The 21,931-nt window shown below is 36.4% G+C and overlaps 2 protein-coding genes across 2 annotated transcripts in view; both read right to left on the bottom strand.

Moving 5' to 3' along the window:
- LOC130243680 (LIM domain-containing protein 1) overlaps positions 1-8,727 on the bottom strand; it is a 31,779-nt gene extending 23,052 nt beyond the window's left edge. Inside the window, 2 exon segments of the mRNA XM_056475954.1 lie at positions 7,244-7,670; positions 7,672-8,727. Of these exon segments, the coding sequence (XP_056331929.1) occupies positions 7,244-7,670; positions 7,672-8,235 (991 nt within the window). The 5' untranslated portion in view covers positions 8,236-8,727.
- A 5,801-nt stretch (positions 8,728-14,528) lies between these two features.
- lars2 (leucyl-tRNA synthetase 2, mitochondrial) overlaps positions 14,529-21,931 on the bottom strand; it is a 74,215-nt gene continuing 66,812 nt past the window's right edge. Inside the window, 1 exon segment of the mRNA XM_056476126.1 lies at positions 14,529-15,577. Within this exon segment, the coding sequence (XP_056332101.1) occupies positions 15,398-15,577 (180 nt within the window). The 3' untranslated portion in view covers positions 14,529-15,397.

Genomic DNA, 21,931 nt, shown 5'->3' on the forward strand with positions numbered 1-21,931 from the left:
TGAAACACCAATACATTAAATCATATGCGGTGTTTGAGTTGGGATTATAGTTCATCAGCACAACAGTTGAACACACAGATTTATGGAGTCATTGCAAAGTATACCAATAACAGAGTGAAACGTTAGTATGTGCATATGTTTTAAAGCCAATTTCAAGAGTTTAAAGCATTCAGCCACAAAAAAAAAATACAAATGTAACTTTAATGAAGAATAATTTTACTGAATTATTAATACAATGAAGATTATAAAGTGTAATTTTACATGTCATTATTCAATTTCTGTCTCCGAGTAATATTTGACTATATAAAAACCATATGGAAAACCATAAAGCACTGTTTTTTGCTTTTTTTATTACTTTTTTGTTGCTCTGTGGTGATAATTTTAGCTTGTTTTATTGTTTATGATTTTATTGGTTTATATTATTTTTTTTAGACATTATAGGGCTGGGCGATGTTGATCGATTTGGCATCGTACGATGTCTAATGTGAAAAATCGCGATGGACGATGGTATTGTCATCGTAGGCGCCAGTGAATTAATTATTTATCAATAATTAATTAATTAATGACGAATTATTTGTAGCCTACCGTTTCAACTACCTGACCCGCATGGTCTTAGTTTTACCCATAACCAAATCATAAATAAATAAAGAGAAGTGACACACAAATGACCACCTGTCAATCTCTTTTTCCGCAGGACTCTGGCATGAATAGGCAGAGTGATCTGTGTCTTTATAATGGCGTCGACAAACTTGGGTGGTAAAAAAGGTGCACAACAACAGTATCTGAGGTTTTCACTCAAATTACTAAGTACAAGCGTGAAAGCGAAAGATTGAAGGAGTGTACTGACGCTATGACACGTTACCTGATAGATTCAAAAGACCCAAGAGTCGTTACATAGAGACAAGCTTAATTAAATATAATATATAATATATATTAATTAAATATCACGTTTAACAACTACTGAGACTCCATGCAGCATCCACTGCTCTCTGGAGTTTTGTGCTCAAAGCACCCGCTGACTGCTGGAGCTTAGCATAGGCTGCAGTGCATGACAGAGTGTGCTTGTATGCGTGTGTGGTCATGTGATGTGCGTTTTCAGTGTTATAGTGAGGAAGGAGGGCTTTTCATGAAATGCTAGATGAAACGCCAGTGTGGAAATGGGTCGTGCTGATGCGTTCTGAAACGGCATTTTAAAACTAAGACGTATTAGTGTAAGCGGGGTGTGTGTATTTTTCGTGAGCAGTTAAAAGTTGTCCGAACAAAGATCAAGGTCTCATAATGCAATTAAAAAACAAATAAATGGGGGGGGGGAAACATGAATCACAAAATACGGAAAACTGTTCATTTACAGAACATTTTTACGGTGAGTGTAAAAGCACTAAATATTATAAACAAAACAAACAGGCATCAAAGCTCCTAAAAGCAAAGAAGGTCAAGGTGCTCCAGGATTGGCCAGCCCAGTCACCCGACATGAACATTATTAAGAATATCTGGGGTAAGATGAAGGAGGCGTTGAAGATGACCACATGTTCTATACTGGACATTATTGAAGGTTCAGTGACAAACATCTGTTTAATACTACAGATTTACAGTATAACTGTTTTTTCTTCAGAAACATACAGTTTTTAAAACCACTGAGCCAGAGATGCTTGCCATGTCTTCATTGATATTAGATATTTCGAATACTGTGTGGGTTTTGCAACTCACCCGGTCCACCATTTACTAAACACCTTGAATTGTTCAGTTTATACAAGGCCTGTGTGAGCATTTGTCATACAATCTAATTTCTGGCATAAATACTGAACGAAAAGAGTGACAATTTTAAGCCAGAGTAAAGTACAAAGGTCAGGAGTCGATGACAAACACTCCATCTGTTTAATACTAGCTTTACAGCTTCATTTAGTTACATTTTAAGCCAGCTATTCCCCAGTGATCACATTAGGCAGCATGTAAACAGCAAATGTCCAGAGACACGCTTAAAGGAAACTATTTATGAGTCTGAGTGTGCTCCGGCACAAGAATGCTCATGTTTGTGTCTATATTTCAAGTCAGTATCTCTTTTGCAATCATAGTAAGATATACCAAAGATTCTTAACACATACATACTGTGCTTTTCCTACAGGAAATTCCTTTAACAAAAAGAGAGGCTGATACAAAAAAGCTCAATGGCAACAGCATGTGCAGCTCAGGACCATCATATTTATCTGATGACTATCTTTCTGATTTGATACCTACAGCTAGGGCTGTGCGATTAATTAAAATTGAATCGCAATCGAGATTTGAAACGTTGGATTACCTAATCACACGAGGCTTCGATATGATATTTATATGTATTATTCAATTTCTCCCGTCTAAAGCAAATGCGTGACTGCTGTCTGTGTGTGATAGTCTTACTAGCCAATTGAGGGAGCACACTTTCATTCCGCCCAATCAGAATTGCGCAACTGAAATATGCGGAACGCCCACAATAACAAACAAACAAGAAAGCGCGGACAGGTGGGATGATGGCGTCTGCCGCTTCAGAAGCCTTAATAGATAAATTAATGTCAAAGAAAAACAGGACATCAGTAATATGGGAATATTTTGGTTTCAACATCACAGACACTGAACAAAAACAGGTCATTTGTAAGAATTGTTGCCACAGCATGAGGAAGTACAACAACCAGCACCTAAAAAGCACCACAGGTGGCTAAGGCTATATGAGGAGTGTCTTGCTAAAAAGTCACTGAAAGTATTGCCAGTGACACTTAATCTAGAAGCAAGCAAGTGGTTTTAGCCATGTGAGTTTGCTGAGTGTTCTGTATTTTCATAACTAGTATTTATTTGTGTAGCTACACTATCTCCCCAGCCTGATCTCACGAGAAAACGTAAGTATTTTACGTTTTGTCAGTTTAGTGGCGAATTCGTACGAGTTCAGTCGTACGAAATTGTACGATTTTAAAAAGGAGGCGTGGCACCTAACCCCACCCCTAAACCCAACCGTCATTGGCAGATGAGCGAATCGTACTAAATTGTACGAATTAGATCGTACGAATTCGTCACTAAATCAAAAAGTTACGAATTGCCGTGCCGTGTTGATCTCCCTTATTTGAGTTCAACTTGTTTACAGAAAGGTAAGGTCATTTTATTTGTGCTTACTGTTGTAAATGAGTGTTTCATTTGTGAATATTTTAAAACAAATTTAAATAAGTGTTTTGGTAAGTGAATATCTTTTCAACACACACTGCATTTTAGCAGTAAGAAACTATGATACAGATTATTTAGCTGAAGCTTGACTCCAAAATTAAACCGCAAATCAAATCAAATTAAATGCCTAATATATGTTTAAAATAATTGCAATTAGATATTTTCCCCAAATACAGCAGATCACAAAACTCCTCCTGTGAAATTTTTATTATTTTTCAAATATTCTCCAAGTGTTTAACAGAGCAAGGGAATATTATATTGTATTGTTCTGGAGAAAGTCTTACTTCTTTTAGTTTGGTTGGAATAAAACAATAAAGTAAAAACTGCTAAGGTCAATATTATTAACCCCCTTAGCTGTTTTTCTCAATTGGCTACAGAACAAACCAGGACCCCTTCTTCTCTCCACCCACTACAGCAAACGGCAACCTCAAAACATTATGCAATTCTCAATGTGCTGAGTGGGCTTGGCAAACCACCTGTAGAAACACTCTATTAAAAATCAATACACACACATCCCCGCTCCTAACTTTAGCACTTAATTCTTTGAGCAATGTATGACTGACTTTCTTAATTAGCCTATGTTAACCCATTTATCCAATTAAGCCTTTAAATGCCATTTTAAGCTACATAAATCTGGTCAAATAAACAGTACACTAGCATGTACTGTCACCATGGCAAAGACTAAATGAATTAGTTATTAAAATTCATGTTTTAATTGTGTTTATAAATAAATGTGTTAATAATTGTATCTGTTAAACAGCACTTGGGAAATTTAGAAAATTTAATTCACTTGGGAACTTATACTATTGTCCTAAAATGCATTATTTCTGCTGTTTATTTACATAATACATGTATTCTTTAGTTATGTTTCTTGCCCTCTAACTATGTAAAGGTTTACAACCACATCAAAACTAGTGGGAAAATCATATTTGCTCAGTGCAGCGTCAGTGACCAAGACTTAAAGTGAGAAAGATCCACAATGACAAGATCATCAGATGCAATTATTATGCCAGCAAGGGTGACATACTGAACAAGTTTAGAAACATACACTCATTATTAGGTTTCAAACTAAAATCAGCTATTGGCTCCTCAGGCTTATGTGGTAACTCACACAGAGACCACACACGCTTTTTTATAGTTTAGTGGTGAACTTGGGAGCCACATCAGTGTTTCAATTTTTATGGACCTCAGTCAGAATAGATGCCATATTTTATATGAAGCAGAAACAATGATTCATTGGATTTACTAAACTTTTTTAAGGTAACTAGTTGCAAACAACTTATATGAGCTGAATTAAAACAAACAAATTAAGTTAAGTTTAATTTGTTTGTTTAAATTTAGCCCATTTAAACTATTTGCACCAGTTTCCTTAAAGAAAATGTATTAAATCCAATGAATCATTTTTCATTTACTTCAAATGTTGACCACTCTGGAGCATCTTGTGTGTTAGTGTTTATGGATAACACTGAAAATAAACAACTTTAGGGAAGTTGCAACTGATCATAAACAATGGGCATATACAAAATAATAATTGTGGTACATTTATTTCAGTAAATGTAATTTACAGTAGAAGACAAAATTACTAGCCCCCCCATATATATATATATATATATATATATATATATATATATATATATATATATATATATATATATATATGGTTTCCACTATATTCATTCTTCCATGGCGGGGTGCCACGGCTGTAATACAGCTTCTCATTCAAAACATTCTATTTTTTTAATAGCGAGTGATAATCAAAATTAATTAAATATGATTTAACTAGGCTAACTTAACTAGGCAGGCAAGTTGGGTTAAGTCACTAGACAACAGTGATTCCTTTTTTAGCCAAATGAAAAAAAAAAGTATTTTAAGGGGGCTAATAATTAATATTTTTAATAATTAATTTTTTTTTTTAGCTATTTCATTTAAGCCAAACTAAAAGAAATAACACTTTCTCCAACATAAAAATACAAGAAAAAGTTCCATTAGTCCATTAAGGCCCCTATTATGGGTTTTTAATATGAGCTTCCATGCAGTTTATAACAGCTCTGAGTGAATGAAAACATCCAGCTGAGGTTTAAATCTGAAAGTGCACCGTGTTTCAAACTATTGATTCTTTAGTGAAATAGTCGACTCAGAGTCGAATAAAGGAATCGAGTTGGGTTTGGATCTTTTGCTTGAACGCGTCGACGGTGATACGGTACATCACCAAATATGTAGTACTGGATCTGGTAAAATGTGAACGCGCTTTTCCCTTCAGACTCTAGCAAAGCGTGGGGGATCACAGGACTGATAATGTAAACGAAGATGACGATCACTGAAAAATAGAGATTCGGCTGTGGGGAATAAAGGGTTAAAGGTTATTTTCACAACAACACCACAGTATAGCCAACCATGTGCTGTTTGTTCCTGTCATTTTTATGATTTTTGATACAATAACCTACACTGCAATGCGGGATTCGCCGGCCGTTTGCTATTAAAGGAAGGAGCAGCAGAGACTATTATGTATGGGACTTTGTCGCACTTAGACAGGGACTTTGTCAGTAACTGTTGCAGTTCATATGGACCGGTTTCTTCTTCCTCCGCATCATAACATGTACATGTAAGTGTAATTACAACTGTTGCCTCGTTTTGTGTCGTTTGCAAAACATGTATTTAATTGTGTGTTATACGTTGTAATCACATATCTATTATAGATCCGCGCTCGTACAGTATTTCTCAGGTTAAATCTTTATAGGGCTGTTTCACATATTGCAACCAAAACCATGTTGAAAACGTGATGCTTGCTTCTTCCTTTAGCAATTCAAATGTGTTTCTGAACTCGCAGCCCACTGCTGTTTGTCTTTGCTATGGCCACCATCAGCTGATTACACACACACACACACACACACACACACACACACGCACAGCGCAGTCAATTTTTAAAATAGTTCAACTTTTGCCAAAGTTTGGATTAATACTGAATGTGTGTTATTGTTATTGCGTGGGGTTCTGGTTAAGAGTAAGTAATATGCTGGTGTTTAACTGCATTGCTTTATTGCACTCCTGCATTATGCTTTCACATACTCCCAGACTCAGTCATAGGACCAATCAGCACAGATTAGCTTCGCGCTAAAAGGGGTTTGACTTTAAAAATAAATAAATAAATCACCAAACAAATCATATGGGAGTCGTTGGGATAATTAGGTAAAAATAAATGCATATTAGACTGTTGCTGGACACCTCCAAAACCAAAATATGACCTTTTATAATGCATAATAGGGCACTTAGGAAATGTTTGAAGAATAATTCAAATTTGACAGGAAAGCAAATCATTTTTCCTTCTGCTGTAAGTCAGTAAAGTTATAAAAGATAACAAAATACCTTGTGTGTTTGGTTTTTGTGACATGGTGTGGCTGAACAAACTAGCAGGTCTTTAAGAGGTGCAAATATGAATAAACTTCAATTTGCTTTGCACGCTCCCTCCCTAGTGGCCCACGGTGCGATTGGAAAGGATGAAGGGTGGCAATGTTAGTTTAGGGCTGCTTCATTCTCATTCTGAACCTTTCAAGAAATGTACTACAACTGATAACAGCCTTCACTGTTCAAAGCGACAAGTTGATTTTACTTAATTTCCTTAAGTTAAACGAAACTGTGTATGATTATGAATATTAAGTCAGCCTTCCAAGTTACAACAGGTTTACTCACTTTACTTAAGTAGGTAATCTAATTTCAGTCTCAAAATAAGTAAATGCAAAGTCTTTGGTGACTGAAATGAGATGAAATAAAAGAAATTAACAACAGATGAGAAAGCAAGCAGGAATGGCTTCTGGAAAGGAAAAAAAATGCTGGAAATGCACCAGCGGCATGGATCTACATCGCTCTTTCACACACTCATGCACAATTGACTGTATGGCTCATTGTGGCAAAAACCACACACACACATACACACATATGGAGTGAAGGTCAAGTGGAAACAGGCAGAGGGTTTTTCAATCAGCATGCTACTAAATACAATTGCAGATGTTCTCTTGAGCTAAATAGAAAAACACACTGGCAGTGATCACGTTGCGCTTACCAAAGTACTCAGCTTTTGGCTGGGTGTCCATCTCCTTTTCCAAGCGTTCGGTTAGAGCTTCTAATTTTATTTCAGCCACAGATGGCCCCTGATCTGTCTGTACATGAAGGCTCTGGCATGGCAGTTTGAGTGCCCGGGAAGACTCCTCATGAGGGGACTCAATAGGGAGCACCGGTGTGGGAGAAGGAGTGCTTATGGTCTGAGGTGTCTCTTGGGTCACCTGGGTAGGGGTGCCAATGTTGTGATCTGCTCCATTTTGAGTGGCAGACCATTGGGCAGAGATGGGTTGGGAGTGTGGAGCAGGGCTAACCTGAAATGCATCCCTGTATGTCCCCGGGGGCGACTGTGAAGGAGACTTCGCTGAGGTTTGAAGAAAGCCCACAGGAGAATGATTCTGACCTGCTCCGGGTGAGCTAGAAGAGGAGGAAACTGTTTGAAAAAGGAGATGGTGTCTGGGAGGGGTACCCGCTTCTTGACGCCCATGTGCCAGGCGGGCTGACAGAGGGTGCTGCCCGTGCTGGCACGAGCACTGGGTTAACAGCATTCCCAGGACTATCATAAACCCCGCTGGATCCATCATTGTGTTGTATGATGGTCGAATGATGTTTTTGTCCTTCATAAGATGCATATGGAGTCACACTGGCAGTGCCAACCATTGGTCCAGACATGATGGGAGGTTTAGCTGCCGCTTCACCGCCCTGTCTGTAAGTATTGATGGGTGGTCTGTCTTTGGTGTAGAATGTGTTATCCGACACTTTAGAAAGACTCCCATTGATCCTTGCTGCCAAACTGGTTTTTGCCATCTCCTCCTGTTGCTTCTGGATGTGTATTTTGGTCATTTTTGAGGCGAACACTTTCCTGGTTTCTTCAAAATCAGGGTTGTTTCCCGCGTCCCTCTTTACGCGAAATAAACCGTCCTTCGACGCTTCGTACATGTTCAAGTCCTCAATGAACTTACTTGCCTCAAGTCCCAAATCGTCGTATTTATCCATGCCTGTGACTGAAAACTCGTACTGAAACTAAACAAAGTAAGTCTGTCAGTGCCTTCTGCCAGGATCTCCAGCGGTGAATGAAGTCAAACCATTGAAAACTGACGGGGAACAGCTGTTCAAACTCCTTCACCTGTGGAAAACCACAAATAAGACTCAAACCTGCACAATACGAGTGAAGAGTCAGTATACATCACCGAAGCAGATTAAATCCAGTCAAGCAGCCGACCAGCGGTAATGATAGTAAATAATAAGCGCTCAAACGTGAAGGTAAACTATAGAAGAGGTCGTCGGCATTCTGAACAACATCCAGCAAAACAAAATAGACGGGCACGCGCAGAACTTTCCACCGCTCTTTTAACTTTCGCCGGCAGCTCTTGTGTAAATCAAATTAAAACTTGATCTAAAGTCCACAGTCTAACAAAGTTTCTCCACATTTGAGGTTTAAAGTGAGCTCTTCTTCTCGCTGAGAGAGGCTGAGCTTCTCCCGCCGAGTCCCAGAGTGAATGAAGAGCGCGAGTCATGCGCGCGACCAGCTGTGCAGTTCGCGCGCGCGCGCGCTCGGGAGAAAAAAAGCGTCCGCGGCCAGCGATTCTCACGGATCCCCACTATAAATAATCAAGATTAGTCTCTTTAAAGTTGGAGAGCGGTTTAGAAAGCTTGTGCTTGAAAGGAACGTGTAAATACTCTCTGCTGTCGTGTGGTTTTGTTGCAATTTCACATGATTAAAGTACATTGACGTGAACTGTCTCACCGCAAAACACGTGGAAATAATCCAGCTATAGCGTGGGGTTTAGTGAATTTGACATAAGAAATTTGAGATGGTTCTTAAACAACCAACCTCTGTTGAAGGAATGAGCCTTATATTTACTCATGAAAGACTAAGACTTAATAGTTCAAGGACATTGCTTTCTTGTTTAATTAAAACGGAAAGATTTGTCTTTATTATTCACCGGCGTTGATCTCCTGTCATTCCCAAAGAATATGCCTTGATGTTTCCAATCCCAGACGAAAATAATGTAACAACACATATTTTAAAATAGATTTTTAAGGGTGTTTCTAGTCTCTAGTATCTGGATCAAAAAAGAAAATTATAGCTGCTTTGTTGGACTGTGTTTAAGATTTCATGAAAAAACAAACAATTGAACTATAATTGCTTAATTGCAATTATGGAAAGAAAAAAAAAAAACGCCTTTATGTGCATCATGTGCTGTTTTTGGATCATTTACCGTAGATGTCTTTGATCAAGAGTTCAGCTGGAAGTTCAAATTATTCCTCAAAGTTGAGTCTACAAAATATTGTTATGAACCAAAAAATCTATTAATGCAACATAGAGTTACTCAGAAGCAACGTGCAACTTGATATTCAAATGCAAAGCATTCAATTACACTCAGTGTTGAATGCTAACAGGATGACCAAATCGCAGTCAACATACTGATTGTATGTACTGCTGTTCCAGTATACAAAGCTCTAAATCCTGAAGATGTGACGAGGAAAGTAAAGTGATTGATAACACAACTCATGTGATCAGCTCTACGAGCCAAACATTCCTACACGGCAACATTATCTTCAGTGTAAGTGGGACAGAAATGCTTTCCCCTTAAAAGCACATCCAAACAACATACATGCACAGTCCTTTTAGCCACGTAGGCCACACATAAAAAAGTATGGATATAATGGCAGAGCTTGAAATAAATGGCAGCAAATGAAAAATCAATTTACATTACATTGCATCACACGTCTGAAATGACATCTAGACAGCTGTGTGCCAAAATAAGTTAGGTATAATTGCTGACAATGGTTATGCATTGGTCTTGCTGCTTCAAACTACTTATATAAAATGAGCTGAATCAACACAATTCTTGACTTTTTTGAGGACAACTTAATAGTTCAATCCACTCAAACAATTAACTCAATTGGCTTGTGTTAGGAGAACATAAAGGAATTGTGTACAACCAGGATTTTTAGTACACATTTGGGTGCAAACACTGAAATTTCATTACAAATTTAGTTAGTATAAGTTAAATGTACCTTTTTCTTGAATAGTTCTACTGTATAACTACTCAAGAGAAAAGTAGAAATGTGTACACAAATAAAGGGGGGTATAGATAAATGGATGAAATGAAATAGTACTATTTACTCACCCTCAAGTGCTTATAAACCTTTATCAGTTTCTCATTCTGTTGATCACAAAAGGCCTCAAAATATCTTCCTCTACGTTTAAAATATGCTGTTTCTCTTCTCAAGTGAAGGTTAAACAAATGATAGAGTTTTCAGTTTTGGGTGAACTATCACTTTAAAAAAAAGTTGATGGTCAACCACGATTTGAGCAAATTCCGAAGGAAATCTAACAGTATGAACAAATACATCCATTATTTACTTAAAGGTGCACTATCGCAATATTAAACAGTGTCAAAAAGCACCTTACAGCCAATCAGCAGTAAGGGGCGTGTCTAGTGACGCATGTGGAGATAATAAAAGGGGGGTGGGGTCTTGCTGAGCTATTGACGTGTTTGTTTTGGTGCTCTCAAATAGCAGAATATATATATATATATTTGAAAAACAAATGCTTACCTTTAATAACCTAGAAATAACACAGCTTAGCTTGTCAGGCTGGAAAATAACCAGCTAAAACCAGCTTGACCAGCCTGGTTTAAGCTGGACATAGCTGGTTTTGGCTGGTCATCTCCCAGCCTGACCAGCTAAGACCAGGCTGGAAATGGTCAAAACCCCTCTAAAACCAGGCTGGTCGACCAGCTAAACCCAGCCAACCAGCCTAGGCTTGTTTAAGCTGTTTTTTTCAGTAGAGATCGTAGTGGACCACCCCTTTAAAATACAAAGAAGCTTTGATATTATGGTGGCGTAAATGGCTTTGGGTGAACATTCTCTTTGATTTTAATAATCAGCGATAGTAATAGTTTTGTTGACCGATGGCAGAAACTACAAACACATGAACAGGCCACTAATGTGAATGCAGTAACACAATACAAAAAAAGACAATACGCAGGAAATGAATACTCTAAAAATATTAAGTTCTCAAGTCACACGAGGGAAACAAAAAATCCCTTCCTCCTTTCAAAGTCAGCACATTTGAGGAATGTGGGACTTCTGGGAAATGATTCTGCAGTGTTTTATTAGTGAGTCACTTGTATAAGGCTATACGGGACAGCTGAGCAGATCAATTTCAGACTGAATTATGTGTGGTTACTGAGTAACATGGCAAAAAAACATTCCCAAACAACAGAGGTTCTGTCAGCGAGTGTCCCAGGACATCAATACCCTGAAGGCGCAACACTTCAGTTGACATGAAAGGCTTCCTTTATTCCAGATCCTCACTTTTTGTTCACTCAAGTACTGAGAAACATCTTCTCGGATGCATTTGGAGAAGGTCAGACGCTTAACAAGTAGAGTTGAAAACCATTTAGCGAGGCTCTAACTGGAGTGTGGTGTCGGTGTATATGTGTGTGTCATTGGGCTGGGCTGCAGAGACTGACAAAATCAGGCTAAATAATACCAGTGCTGAAATGTGATGACTCAAGTCTCTCCGCTCTCAAATCCAAAGGGAATGATGGCCTCTCCTAAAACTGTCTGACAGGAGCAGTCTAAAGGTACTTTGAAATGTGCATTTTTTTAATTCAATGTCTGACGTATCTCAACTAAAAAATAAAGAGAGGGCGTGACAAAGTAGCTCCTCCCCTTTTACAAAAACAGCCAACAGTGTTGTTTTTAATCACAGCTCTGCAAGTGAGAGCGTTTGAGCTCAAGTGCATCAAATGAAAAGCATCTTAAAGGGGGGGGCGGGGCATGTCAGACACTAGAGAGCATTTGATTGGTCAGAAGGTTTGATGAGAAACTGAAGTATGAGGTGACCTGAAAAAAACATTGATTGATGAAGGCGAAATTGACAAACTGCAAGCTTTAGATGTTACTGTAAATCAGTTTTATATTTTATAAACGGGAATTTTCGCTGTTTTAAATCACACTAGCTAATAGATATCTCTAAAACGAACAGTTTGAAACTAACATCTAAAATGTTTATTTTAATATCACAGGGACCTTTAAAGTGCCATAGCATGGACAACTGTATAAACCTATAGGCATGGTTCAATAATAAGACAGACGCCCTAGTTTTTCACGATTTTTTTTCATGATTTTTGCGATAAAATGACTGAATTTGTGGTGGTAATTCCCAGCAATTTGCGGACAATTTTGCGATAAAAATAAATTAAAAATCTACATTAAAAAAATAATAATTACATATACATGTGCAATCTGACACAACGACACAAATCATAAAAATAAAGCTTCATTTTGGTCTCTTGTCAAGACAAGAGCTAAAATAGATCTAAAACAGTAGTGATTAAGTCAAAGGAAGGTTGTATAACTCTTATTTTTATCCACGATCTTACTTTCTCTCGGATTTGACTCCCCAGAGCATCTCACATCATGTCACACATAGGACATGCATTAGGGCTTCCCCTGCCGTAATACACCTAAAACACAGATTGCCTTAAAACATGTCAATATCAGGAAAGCGTTTTCTCTCATTAACTGCAGAAAAAGAGTTAGACGCAAACATTTATCGATTTTACACACACTATAATAGCAGCCATAGATGTAAAGCACAAATAATGTCCTTCAAAGATTAGACTATCACTTACTGGTTCTTTAAAGACCTTTGACAAGTTGTGGCGCCCCTTTTTAGATTATCTACTAGCAAACTCTCTTGATTCTTAAACTGAGCAATAACATAGGAATAAAAACATATTTATTATTTATTTTCATCTTATTTAGTTATTTATTTTATTAAATTATTTTTTATCATTATGGTTAATTATTAATTTTATTTATCATTATTATTATTATTACTTTATTTTTTTGTTTTGCTTTTCTCTTAATGAGAAGTCAGAGGCTGTTGAGGGAGGGAAATGTTCAACTGGGGTTGGGGTAGGGTAAACACTAACATGGATGGATAATTATAAAATGACTGTTATGGTTGATATTCCATGTAAAAACCTAATAAAAGAAATTTGAAATAAATAATGTCCTTTAATTCGGTTACATCCAGCGGCCGTCATCCTCAATCTCCATCATTGTCAGCTGCTTGCGGTTCTGTCAGTTTCATTGCTCAGATTTGTTTGCTCCAACTTTGTTTTGCAATCTGAAAGCGCGTCAAATGCATGCTACAGGATGTCTAATCACATTTTGTGATCATTGAAATAAACCACTCGTGCTTATCCACATCTGCTTACTGCACAGGCTGCAACACAATTCCCCCCCTCCACTTAATGTAATGATTATGAGGCCGCAGGTGAGACGTCATTTTTCGAGAAACACTCAACATCACGTGCGCTGCGTATGCAACGTCGATACGTCATGCAAAACAATTAATTGCTCGGCAAATACCCTATTCAGCGATTGTGGAATCACGAAAAACTAGGGGGTCTGATAAGAGTTCAGTACATGAAAATGGCATACCATGAGCCTCCAATATTGTTTCTTCTTATATAAATCTCATTTAAACATAAGACTACGAAAAAATATGTGGATCAAAACCTAACGCAGACTGTTACCTAATCCTCAATATGCATTAATTTGATTGGCCACAATGTTTCCTAGTGAGATTACAACAATGATAAAACAACAGCTTTTATATTTGCAATATATGCGAGTCTCTTATTTTGAAAACGGGACATTCACCAGCTCTGAGCTCATGCAAAACCAACGTTTGGAAGCTGTTTGGAGATAAATGTGTGCAAGTATAGTGTGTTTACAGTCATACTGGAGTGATATAAACACAGCAAGTATATAAAAAAATGTCCTGACTTTAAAACTTTGCAAACACATTAAGGGCGTGTCAGAATCCACTTTTGCTATTTTAAGGATGGAAAAATCCCCTTTGCGCCGTGGCACATGGTCTAACAGGGTTGAGCTTATTCTCTTAATGAGTTATAGGTGTGTTTTGAGAATAAACCAATCAGAGTCTCATCTCGTCTCATAAACAGCATAGCGCAAAACATCAAAACGACTCTTGCGCCGAGCTGAAACTAGCAAACAACAATTGCATCGCGTCTTGCATGTTTGATAGGGCCCTTTCTCTTGAACTAAATCATGATGTACTTCTGGTACAGACATCTAGTCTCCACACTGGAATACACACAATGATCTCAAGGCCGTGACGCAGCTTCAAATATTCCTCTCAAACCAGAAGAATGAACTGGCTCGAAATAACGCAAAAACATCCAGTTTTGACTTGTTAATGAAATATACATGTCCTAATAGTGTTTAAAGCAACATGGGAGACATATATGACTGTCAACATCTCAAAACACGTGTTTTGGTGTTTCGTGACCCGAGTTGAGTTACACACTGCATGGAGGCTCATATTTAAAAACCCATAATAGGGGCTCTTTAACATGTAATAATGTATGCCATGGCACCTAAATGGGTTGCATCAATGAAGTTCACTGTTTTAGTTGCATGACAGAGTATAGGCTTTGCTGTTTGTGCAGATCATTGCACAAACAACTGTAGATGATTGGAATTATATACAAAAAATATGAGTATGGGATCAGATTAGCAAAAAAAAAGGGTCTACTAGCAAATCTGCATGACCAATCTGAACATTTCTGCAGCACTAGCCACTTCTTATTGGAAAGCCTGCTTTATTATTTGAATAAATTCTAGCATTTGCATTGTTTCCATACATTATGCTTCCCCCCCGCATTTACTCCCTCCCTACTGAAATAAAACATGCCTTCCAGATCGATCTGACACACCTGAAGACACCTCTGATCATCACCGATCCAGTCATTGAAGCAGGGTTTGATGAGGTGATGATCAGCGCCAGCAGGAATCTCACTGTTGTCTGAAAGCACAGCGTGACCTCCACATCTCCATTTCAGCCAGGAGGTGCTGTAATGTCAGGCTAAAACTGGCTCTTCAGAAATAGCTGCAAAACACTCTCGCTGCCAGCCCCGGCCTCGAGTCCAAGCCGAAGAACCCGAGATCACCTAAAACACCCTTTATTTAGCAGTTGTTGTTTTGACTTTAATTCTGCAGAACATCTGATAAAAGTGAACGCCATCTCTGTATACCGTGTCCTCCTTTTTCGTGGAGTTCATTCTGATTCTCCAGTAAGGCACATTTTAAAATAAGGCGTCTCTCATTCGTCCACCAGAAAATTAACGAGGGCAGTTCTGGGTGAGAGGATGGCCTTTTTAATGGTGCGGTCTGAGAGAAGACGAGCACCCAGAGGACTGTTCAATACCAGCTCCTGCAGCTTCTGGACGTCCCGAGCCACTTCACGAGGTACTGATACTTCCCCACAGGCCTTATTATTGATCTGAGGAGAAACAAGGATTGATTACAATAGAGTTACAAAGTTAATACACAAGAATTAAAATCAAAATAGGCGATTTATACTTTTGTAATGAAACACTGCTGTATTTATTACGAATCATAAACAGTTAACATCAAAATTGCTTTTTTTTCCTCTCTCTTTTCCTAAATGATGTTGAACAGATGCAGGAATTTTTCACAGTATTTCCTATAATCATTTTTCTTCTGGAGAAATCTTATTTGCTTTATTTCTGCAAGAATAAAAGCAGTTTTTCATTTTTTAAAAACCAATTTAAAGTCAAAATTATTAAATATATAATATGTTTTTGATTGCCTACAGAACAAACCACTGTTATACAATGACTTGTATATTGAAATTGAATATATAGAAGTCAGAATTATTAGCCCTCTTTGAATTATTTTTTCTTTTTTAAATATTTCCCAAATTATGTTTAACAGAGGAAGGAAATTTTCACAGTATGTCTGATAATATTTTTTCTTCTGGAGAAAGTCTTATTTGTTTTATTTGGGCTAGAATAAAAGCAGTTTTTAATTTTATAAAAAACATTTTCAGGTCAATATTATTAACCCATTTAAGCTATTTATTTTTCAGTAGTCTACAGAACAAACCATCGTTATACAATAACTTGCCTAATTACCCTAACCTACCTAGTTAACCTAATTAACCTAGTTAAGCCTTTAAATGTCACTTTAAGCTGAATACTAGCATCTTCAAGAATATCTAGTCTTATATTATTTACTGTCATCATGGCTAAGATTAAATAAATCAGTTATTAGAGATAAGTTATTAAAACTATCATGTTGAAAAAATCTTCTCTCCGTAAAACAAATTGGGGAAAAAATATACAGTAACTCTGACTTCAACTTTATGTGTGAGAATATGTTCTTTTCGATTAATTTCGGAAATAATTTGCCCTTTCTCATCATCTGATCTCTTCTCTGATTTGCGTTTACTGCTGCGAGGGTGGGATCAATCTGTTAGTTAAATATGATTCACCATAGGACACAACAACCATCCAAACATCCAATCATTTCCACATAAAACAATATCAAATTTGCTCCTACATTTGATCTTCATCAAGGAGCCACTTCACTTAGATATATATATATATAATTTTTTTTTGTTTGTTTTTTTTTTTTGTTTTTTTTTGTTTTTTTTTCCCTATTTCTGTTTAACAGAGAAGATTTTGTTCAACACATCTCTAAACATAATAGTTTTAATAACTCATCTCTAATAACTGATTTATTTTATCTTTGTCATGATGACAGTAAATAATTTTAGACTAGATATTCTTCAAGATACTTCTAAGTGACATTTAAAGGCTTAACTAGGTTAATTAGGTTAACTAGGCAGGTTAGGGTAATTAGGCAAGTTATTATATAACGATGGTTTGTTCTGTAGACTATTGAAAAAAGAATTAGCTTAAAGGGGCTAATAATTACGTCCTAAAATGGTGTTTAAAAAATTAAAAACTGCTTTTATTCTAGCGGAAATAAAACAAAAAAGACTTTCTCTGTGAAAATTTCCTTGCTCTGATAAACATCATTTGGGAAATATTTAAAAAAGAAAGAAAAATTCGAAGCGGGCGAATAATTCTGACTTCAACTGTATTTATATATTTATACTATTACCGAGAAGTGAATGGTGCAAAACTTATAAAACATCACTATAATTTTCTGGATATTGAACACTGGAAGAAAACATTATTAAAACACTGCAAAAAGCTTTAATTCAATATGACACATGAGCCATAATCTTTATGGTATCCTTGCTAATTTGTATTAATAAATACTCAGTTATACACATTATACACACATGTTTGACTGCAGTTTTAGATAAAACATACAACAAAATGCCCTAAAAGTAACAAACTTCAGATTAGAAAAATGAACAAAGCGCCCTCTAGTGGATTTGTCATCTGAAATGTGCAACAAAAATTACCTGGAGCAATGTATTTCAGAGCAACTGTAGGTTGAGGCAAGTATTTACATCTAAATATACTGTATATATCACTCGGAGCACTGTATTTTTAGATAAAACGTACAACAAGACGTACTAAAAGTAACATATTTCTGATAGGAAAAATATACAGAAATGAACAAAGCGCCCTCTAGTGGATTTGTCATCTGAAATGTGCAACGAAAATTAGAAATAAAAATTCAAAATGTAGGTTGTGGCATGTATTTTCATTGAACCTAGGCTAAAATTAGATTAATACATTAAATAATAAGTTTGTATTAACTTACAATAACTTTACATAAACACACGGGTGTATATTTGATAAAATGTACATTTCCCAGTGGATTAGGAAGAAAACTTTATCAAAAAAACTAGAAGAAAACTTTAATTCAATACAACTCAAGTGCCAAAGTCTTTATAATATTCTTGCTAATTTGCATTTTAATTATTAAATACTCAGTTATACACATTATACACACGTTTGACTACAGTTTTTAGATAAAACATACAACAAAATGCCCTAAAAGTAACGTGATTGGAAAAATGAACAAAGCGCCCTCTAGTGGATTTGTCATCTGAAACGTGCAACAAAAATTACCTGGAGCAATGTATTTCAGAGCAATTTTATGTATTCACATCTAAATATATCAATATATATGTATATATATATATATATATATATATGTATATATGTATATATATGTGTATATATATATATATATATATATATATATATATATATATATATATATATATATATATATATATATATATATATATATCAAATATTCACATTATACACACGTTTGACTACAGTTTTTAGATAAAACGTACAACAAAGTGTACTAAAAGTAACGTATTTCAAATTGGAAAAATGTACTAATGCCCTCTAGTGGCTTTGTCATCTGAAATGTGCAACGAAAGTTACTCAGAGCAATGTATTTTACATTTCGCAAAAATATAAGTTGAGGCATGTATTTCCATTGAACCTAGGCTAAAATTAAATTAATTCATTACATATTTCGCAATAGATTAAGAAGATAACTTTAATTCAATATGACTCATGAGCCAAAGTCTTTATGGTATTCTTGTTCATTTGCATTTTGGTATAAAATTAAAGGGACAGTTCACATAAAAATTAAACACATTAAAACTCCTTTAAAACTTCAATACGCATATTTCAAACCTGTCTGAGTTGCATTTCTTCTGCTGAACGATAAGGAAGATATACTAAAGACGAAATGTTTTGTGCTCAACAAAACCAACTGCTTTAAAACAAGTGAAGTAAATGATGACAGGATCTTATTTTAGGATGAACTATCCCTTTAATGCTGTCAGATTATGTTCAGCGATTGCGATGTACCAAAAGAAGGGTGGAGGCTTTGCTTCAGCATGAGTTGTTAGTTTTGTGTGGGTTTGTGTGAAACTGAAGCTGGTACAGTAGCATCTGCTCTTCAGTGCGTCCGCGGTCAAACGAAACACACCCGTACAGTTGAACTGCATCATGGGAGAAAATCAACCTGTTATTATGTCTCTCAAAGTAGTTTAGCCACTTATACAAAGCAAAGGGGATTCCTTAAAATACTGGCAGCCTGACCAAAGCCCTCTGGGTAATATGTGGTGAATCATTTCCCTTATTTGGAGATGAAATAACGTTCTTTTGTCTCTTTTAATAGCTTTACATGTTTAATAACTTTTGTTTTATCTATGTTTTATCTATGTACTGTGTATAAAAGGCATTTGCTGAGGAAAAACATTTGTAGTTTTCTCATGGGTTAGTTTGCTTTAGTTTGGCATCAAATGCAATTTCTGCAATCAATATCTGACCACATGTTTTTCTTCTTGGATTAGAATTGAGAAATAATTAAATACATGAAGGTGCCCACACACCGCCCAATGAGAATGTAGAAAAATGATGATTAAAAATAAAACAATGCACTGCAAATATGGGCTTCAACCTACACTTTCGTGAAACTGAAAAAAAAACGTACTTCAACATATGTTTGACTGCAGTTTCTGGATAAAACATATGACAAATCATACCCAAAGTAATGTATTTCAGACTCAAAAAATGAACAAAGCGCCCTCTAGTGGATTTGTCATTTGAAATGTGCAATGAAAATGACTCTGAGCAATGTATTTTAAAATAAAATGTAGGTTGATAAATAAAAAGTTAAGATGCGCACACAAGAGGTTCAACTATTTGTTTTCTTACCAATTTTTAGTTACACACAAAACACACAGATGTGTATATTTGATCAAATGTACACTTCCCATTAAGAAAACTTTATTAAAACACTGTAAGAAAACTTTAACTCAATGATTTTCTTGATAATTTGCATCTAAATACTCAAATATACACATTAAACACACATGTTTGGCTGCAGTTTTTAGATAAAACGTACAACGAGATGTACTAAAGGAACATTTCAGATTGGAAAAATGTATAAAAAAATGAACAAAGCGCCCTCTGGTGGATTTGTCATCTGAAATGTAAAACGAAAATTGTATAATGTATTTTACGTTTCTCAAAAATAAAGGCAGAGGCATGTAGTGTATTTCCATTGGACCTAGGTTAAAATAAAATTAACCGATTAAATAAAAAGTTAGGATGCACGTTTTCCATAAACACACAGGTGTATTAAATTCATAGGGCCCTTTTTTAAAAGATTTAGGCGCAAAATCTAAAGCACATGGTGTGCAAAAGCAATAACGGCATGTCTGAATCCACTTTTGCTATTTTAAGGACGGAAAAATATGCTCTGCATCCCTGCGCATGGTCTAACAGGGTTTTGCTTATTCTCTTAATGAGTTCTGGGTGTGTTTTGAGCATAACCTGCATTAAACCAATCAGAGTCTCGTCTCACATTCCCTTTAAGAGTCAGTTGCGTCACGCCATGCTGCATTTGCTATGTACATGGCGGACTTTGTAAGAGGAAAAACTGAACGCTTCACTAGCGAGAAAGCAGTTAAACAGAGCATCTGCAGCGCGAGGATAAAGAACGAGCCTCCTCCATTCAGCCTCTTTACTTTCTCTTTACTTTAACTCTTCACTTTACTCCTTTACTTTGGTGGAGTAAGGAAACGGTGGAAACTCACTCCACTGAACACATTCATTAGCCTACATACTTAATTTCCTTTGTTAAGCGCAAAGATTTGTTTCAAAACTATTTCTAAATTCAGTTCTAATCTCCGAATAAACGAATAACTTAACAATAATAATGAAGTGTGGTTAAAAAACTTATTTGTTTTGTTTTGGCTAGAATAAAAGCAGTTGTTAATGTGTTTACAACTATTTCAAGGTCAATATTACTATTGTAAAAAAATCTTGGAATGATTCAGGGATTACTTTCAGCATTAACACTTGCTGGTGCCTCAGATTGTGGAAAGCAGCATATCATTTACCAATATTTCTGAATGCTGAGAGACTCATGAGGGCAAGTAGAGACACACGCACCCAAACCCTTAAAAGAGAGCCAACGGAGGGAGACTTCAGCCCCTTGATGGTTCAAGTCTGTAATAATCACTCGCTCATCATGCCAAATTCAGAGGCCAATCCCTTCACACACGCACAAATTACAGAGCACCCATGCTCAAATACAGGCTTTTAACCCAGAGGTAAACACTTTCCTTTTGCCACTTTCCCAAAGAACATCCTGTGCTGAATATTCTACAAATAAACAACCGAGGTGCCAGTTCACTCTATGGTTGGTTGTGTTTGCTGCAACAAGCATAACTTTAACTACTATTATTAATTTACTCGCTCAGACCATTCGAGACTGTTTTTACCCTATTTTGCCAGATCAGGGTCAGTTGGCGTTTCTGTGTGGAGTTTGCATGTTCTCCCTGCGTTCACGTGGATTTCCACCGGGTACTCCGGTTTTTCCCCACATTCCAAAGACATGCGGTACAGGTAGGTTAAACTGTCCGGAGTGTATGAGTGTGTATGGATGTTGCCCAGAGATGGGTTGCAGTTTGAAGGGCATCTGCTGCATAAAACAGCATGAGCTGGATGAGTTGGCGGTTCATTCCGCTGTGGTGACCCCGGATTAATAAAGGGACTAAGCTGAAAAGAAAATGAATAAATCTATCTATCTATCTATCCATCCATCCATCCATCCATCCATCCATCCATCCATCCATCCATCTATCTATCTATCTATCTATCTATCTATCTATCTATCTATCTATCTATCTATCTATCTATCTATCTATCTATCTATCTATCTATCTATCTAACCATCTATCTATCTATCTATCTATCTATCTATCTATCTATCTATCTATCTATCTATCTATCTATCTATCTATCTATCTATCTATCTAACCATCTATCTATCTATCTATCTATCTATCTATCTATCTATCTATCTATCT

This window comes from Danio aesculapii, chromosome 16 (assembly GCF_903798145.1).
Source record: "Danio aesculapii chromosome 16, fDanAes4.1, whole genome shotgun sequence".
NCBI classification, from domain to species: Eukaryota; Metazoa; Chordata; class Actinopteri; order Cypriniformes; family Danionidae; genus Danio; species Danio aesculapii.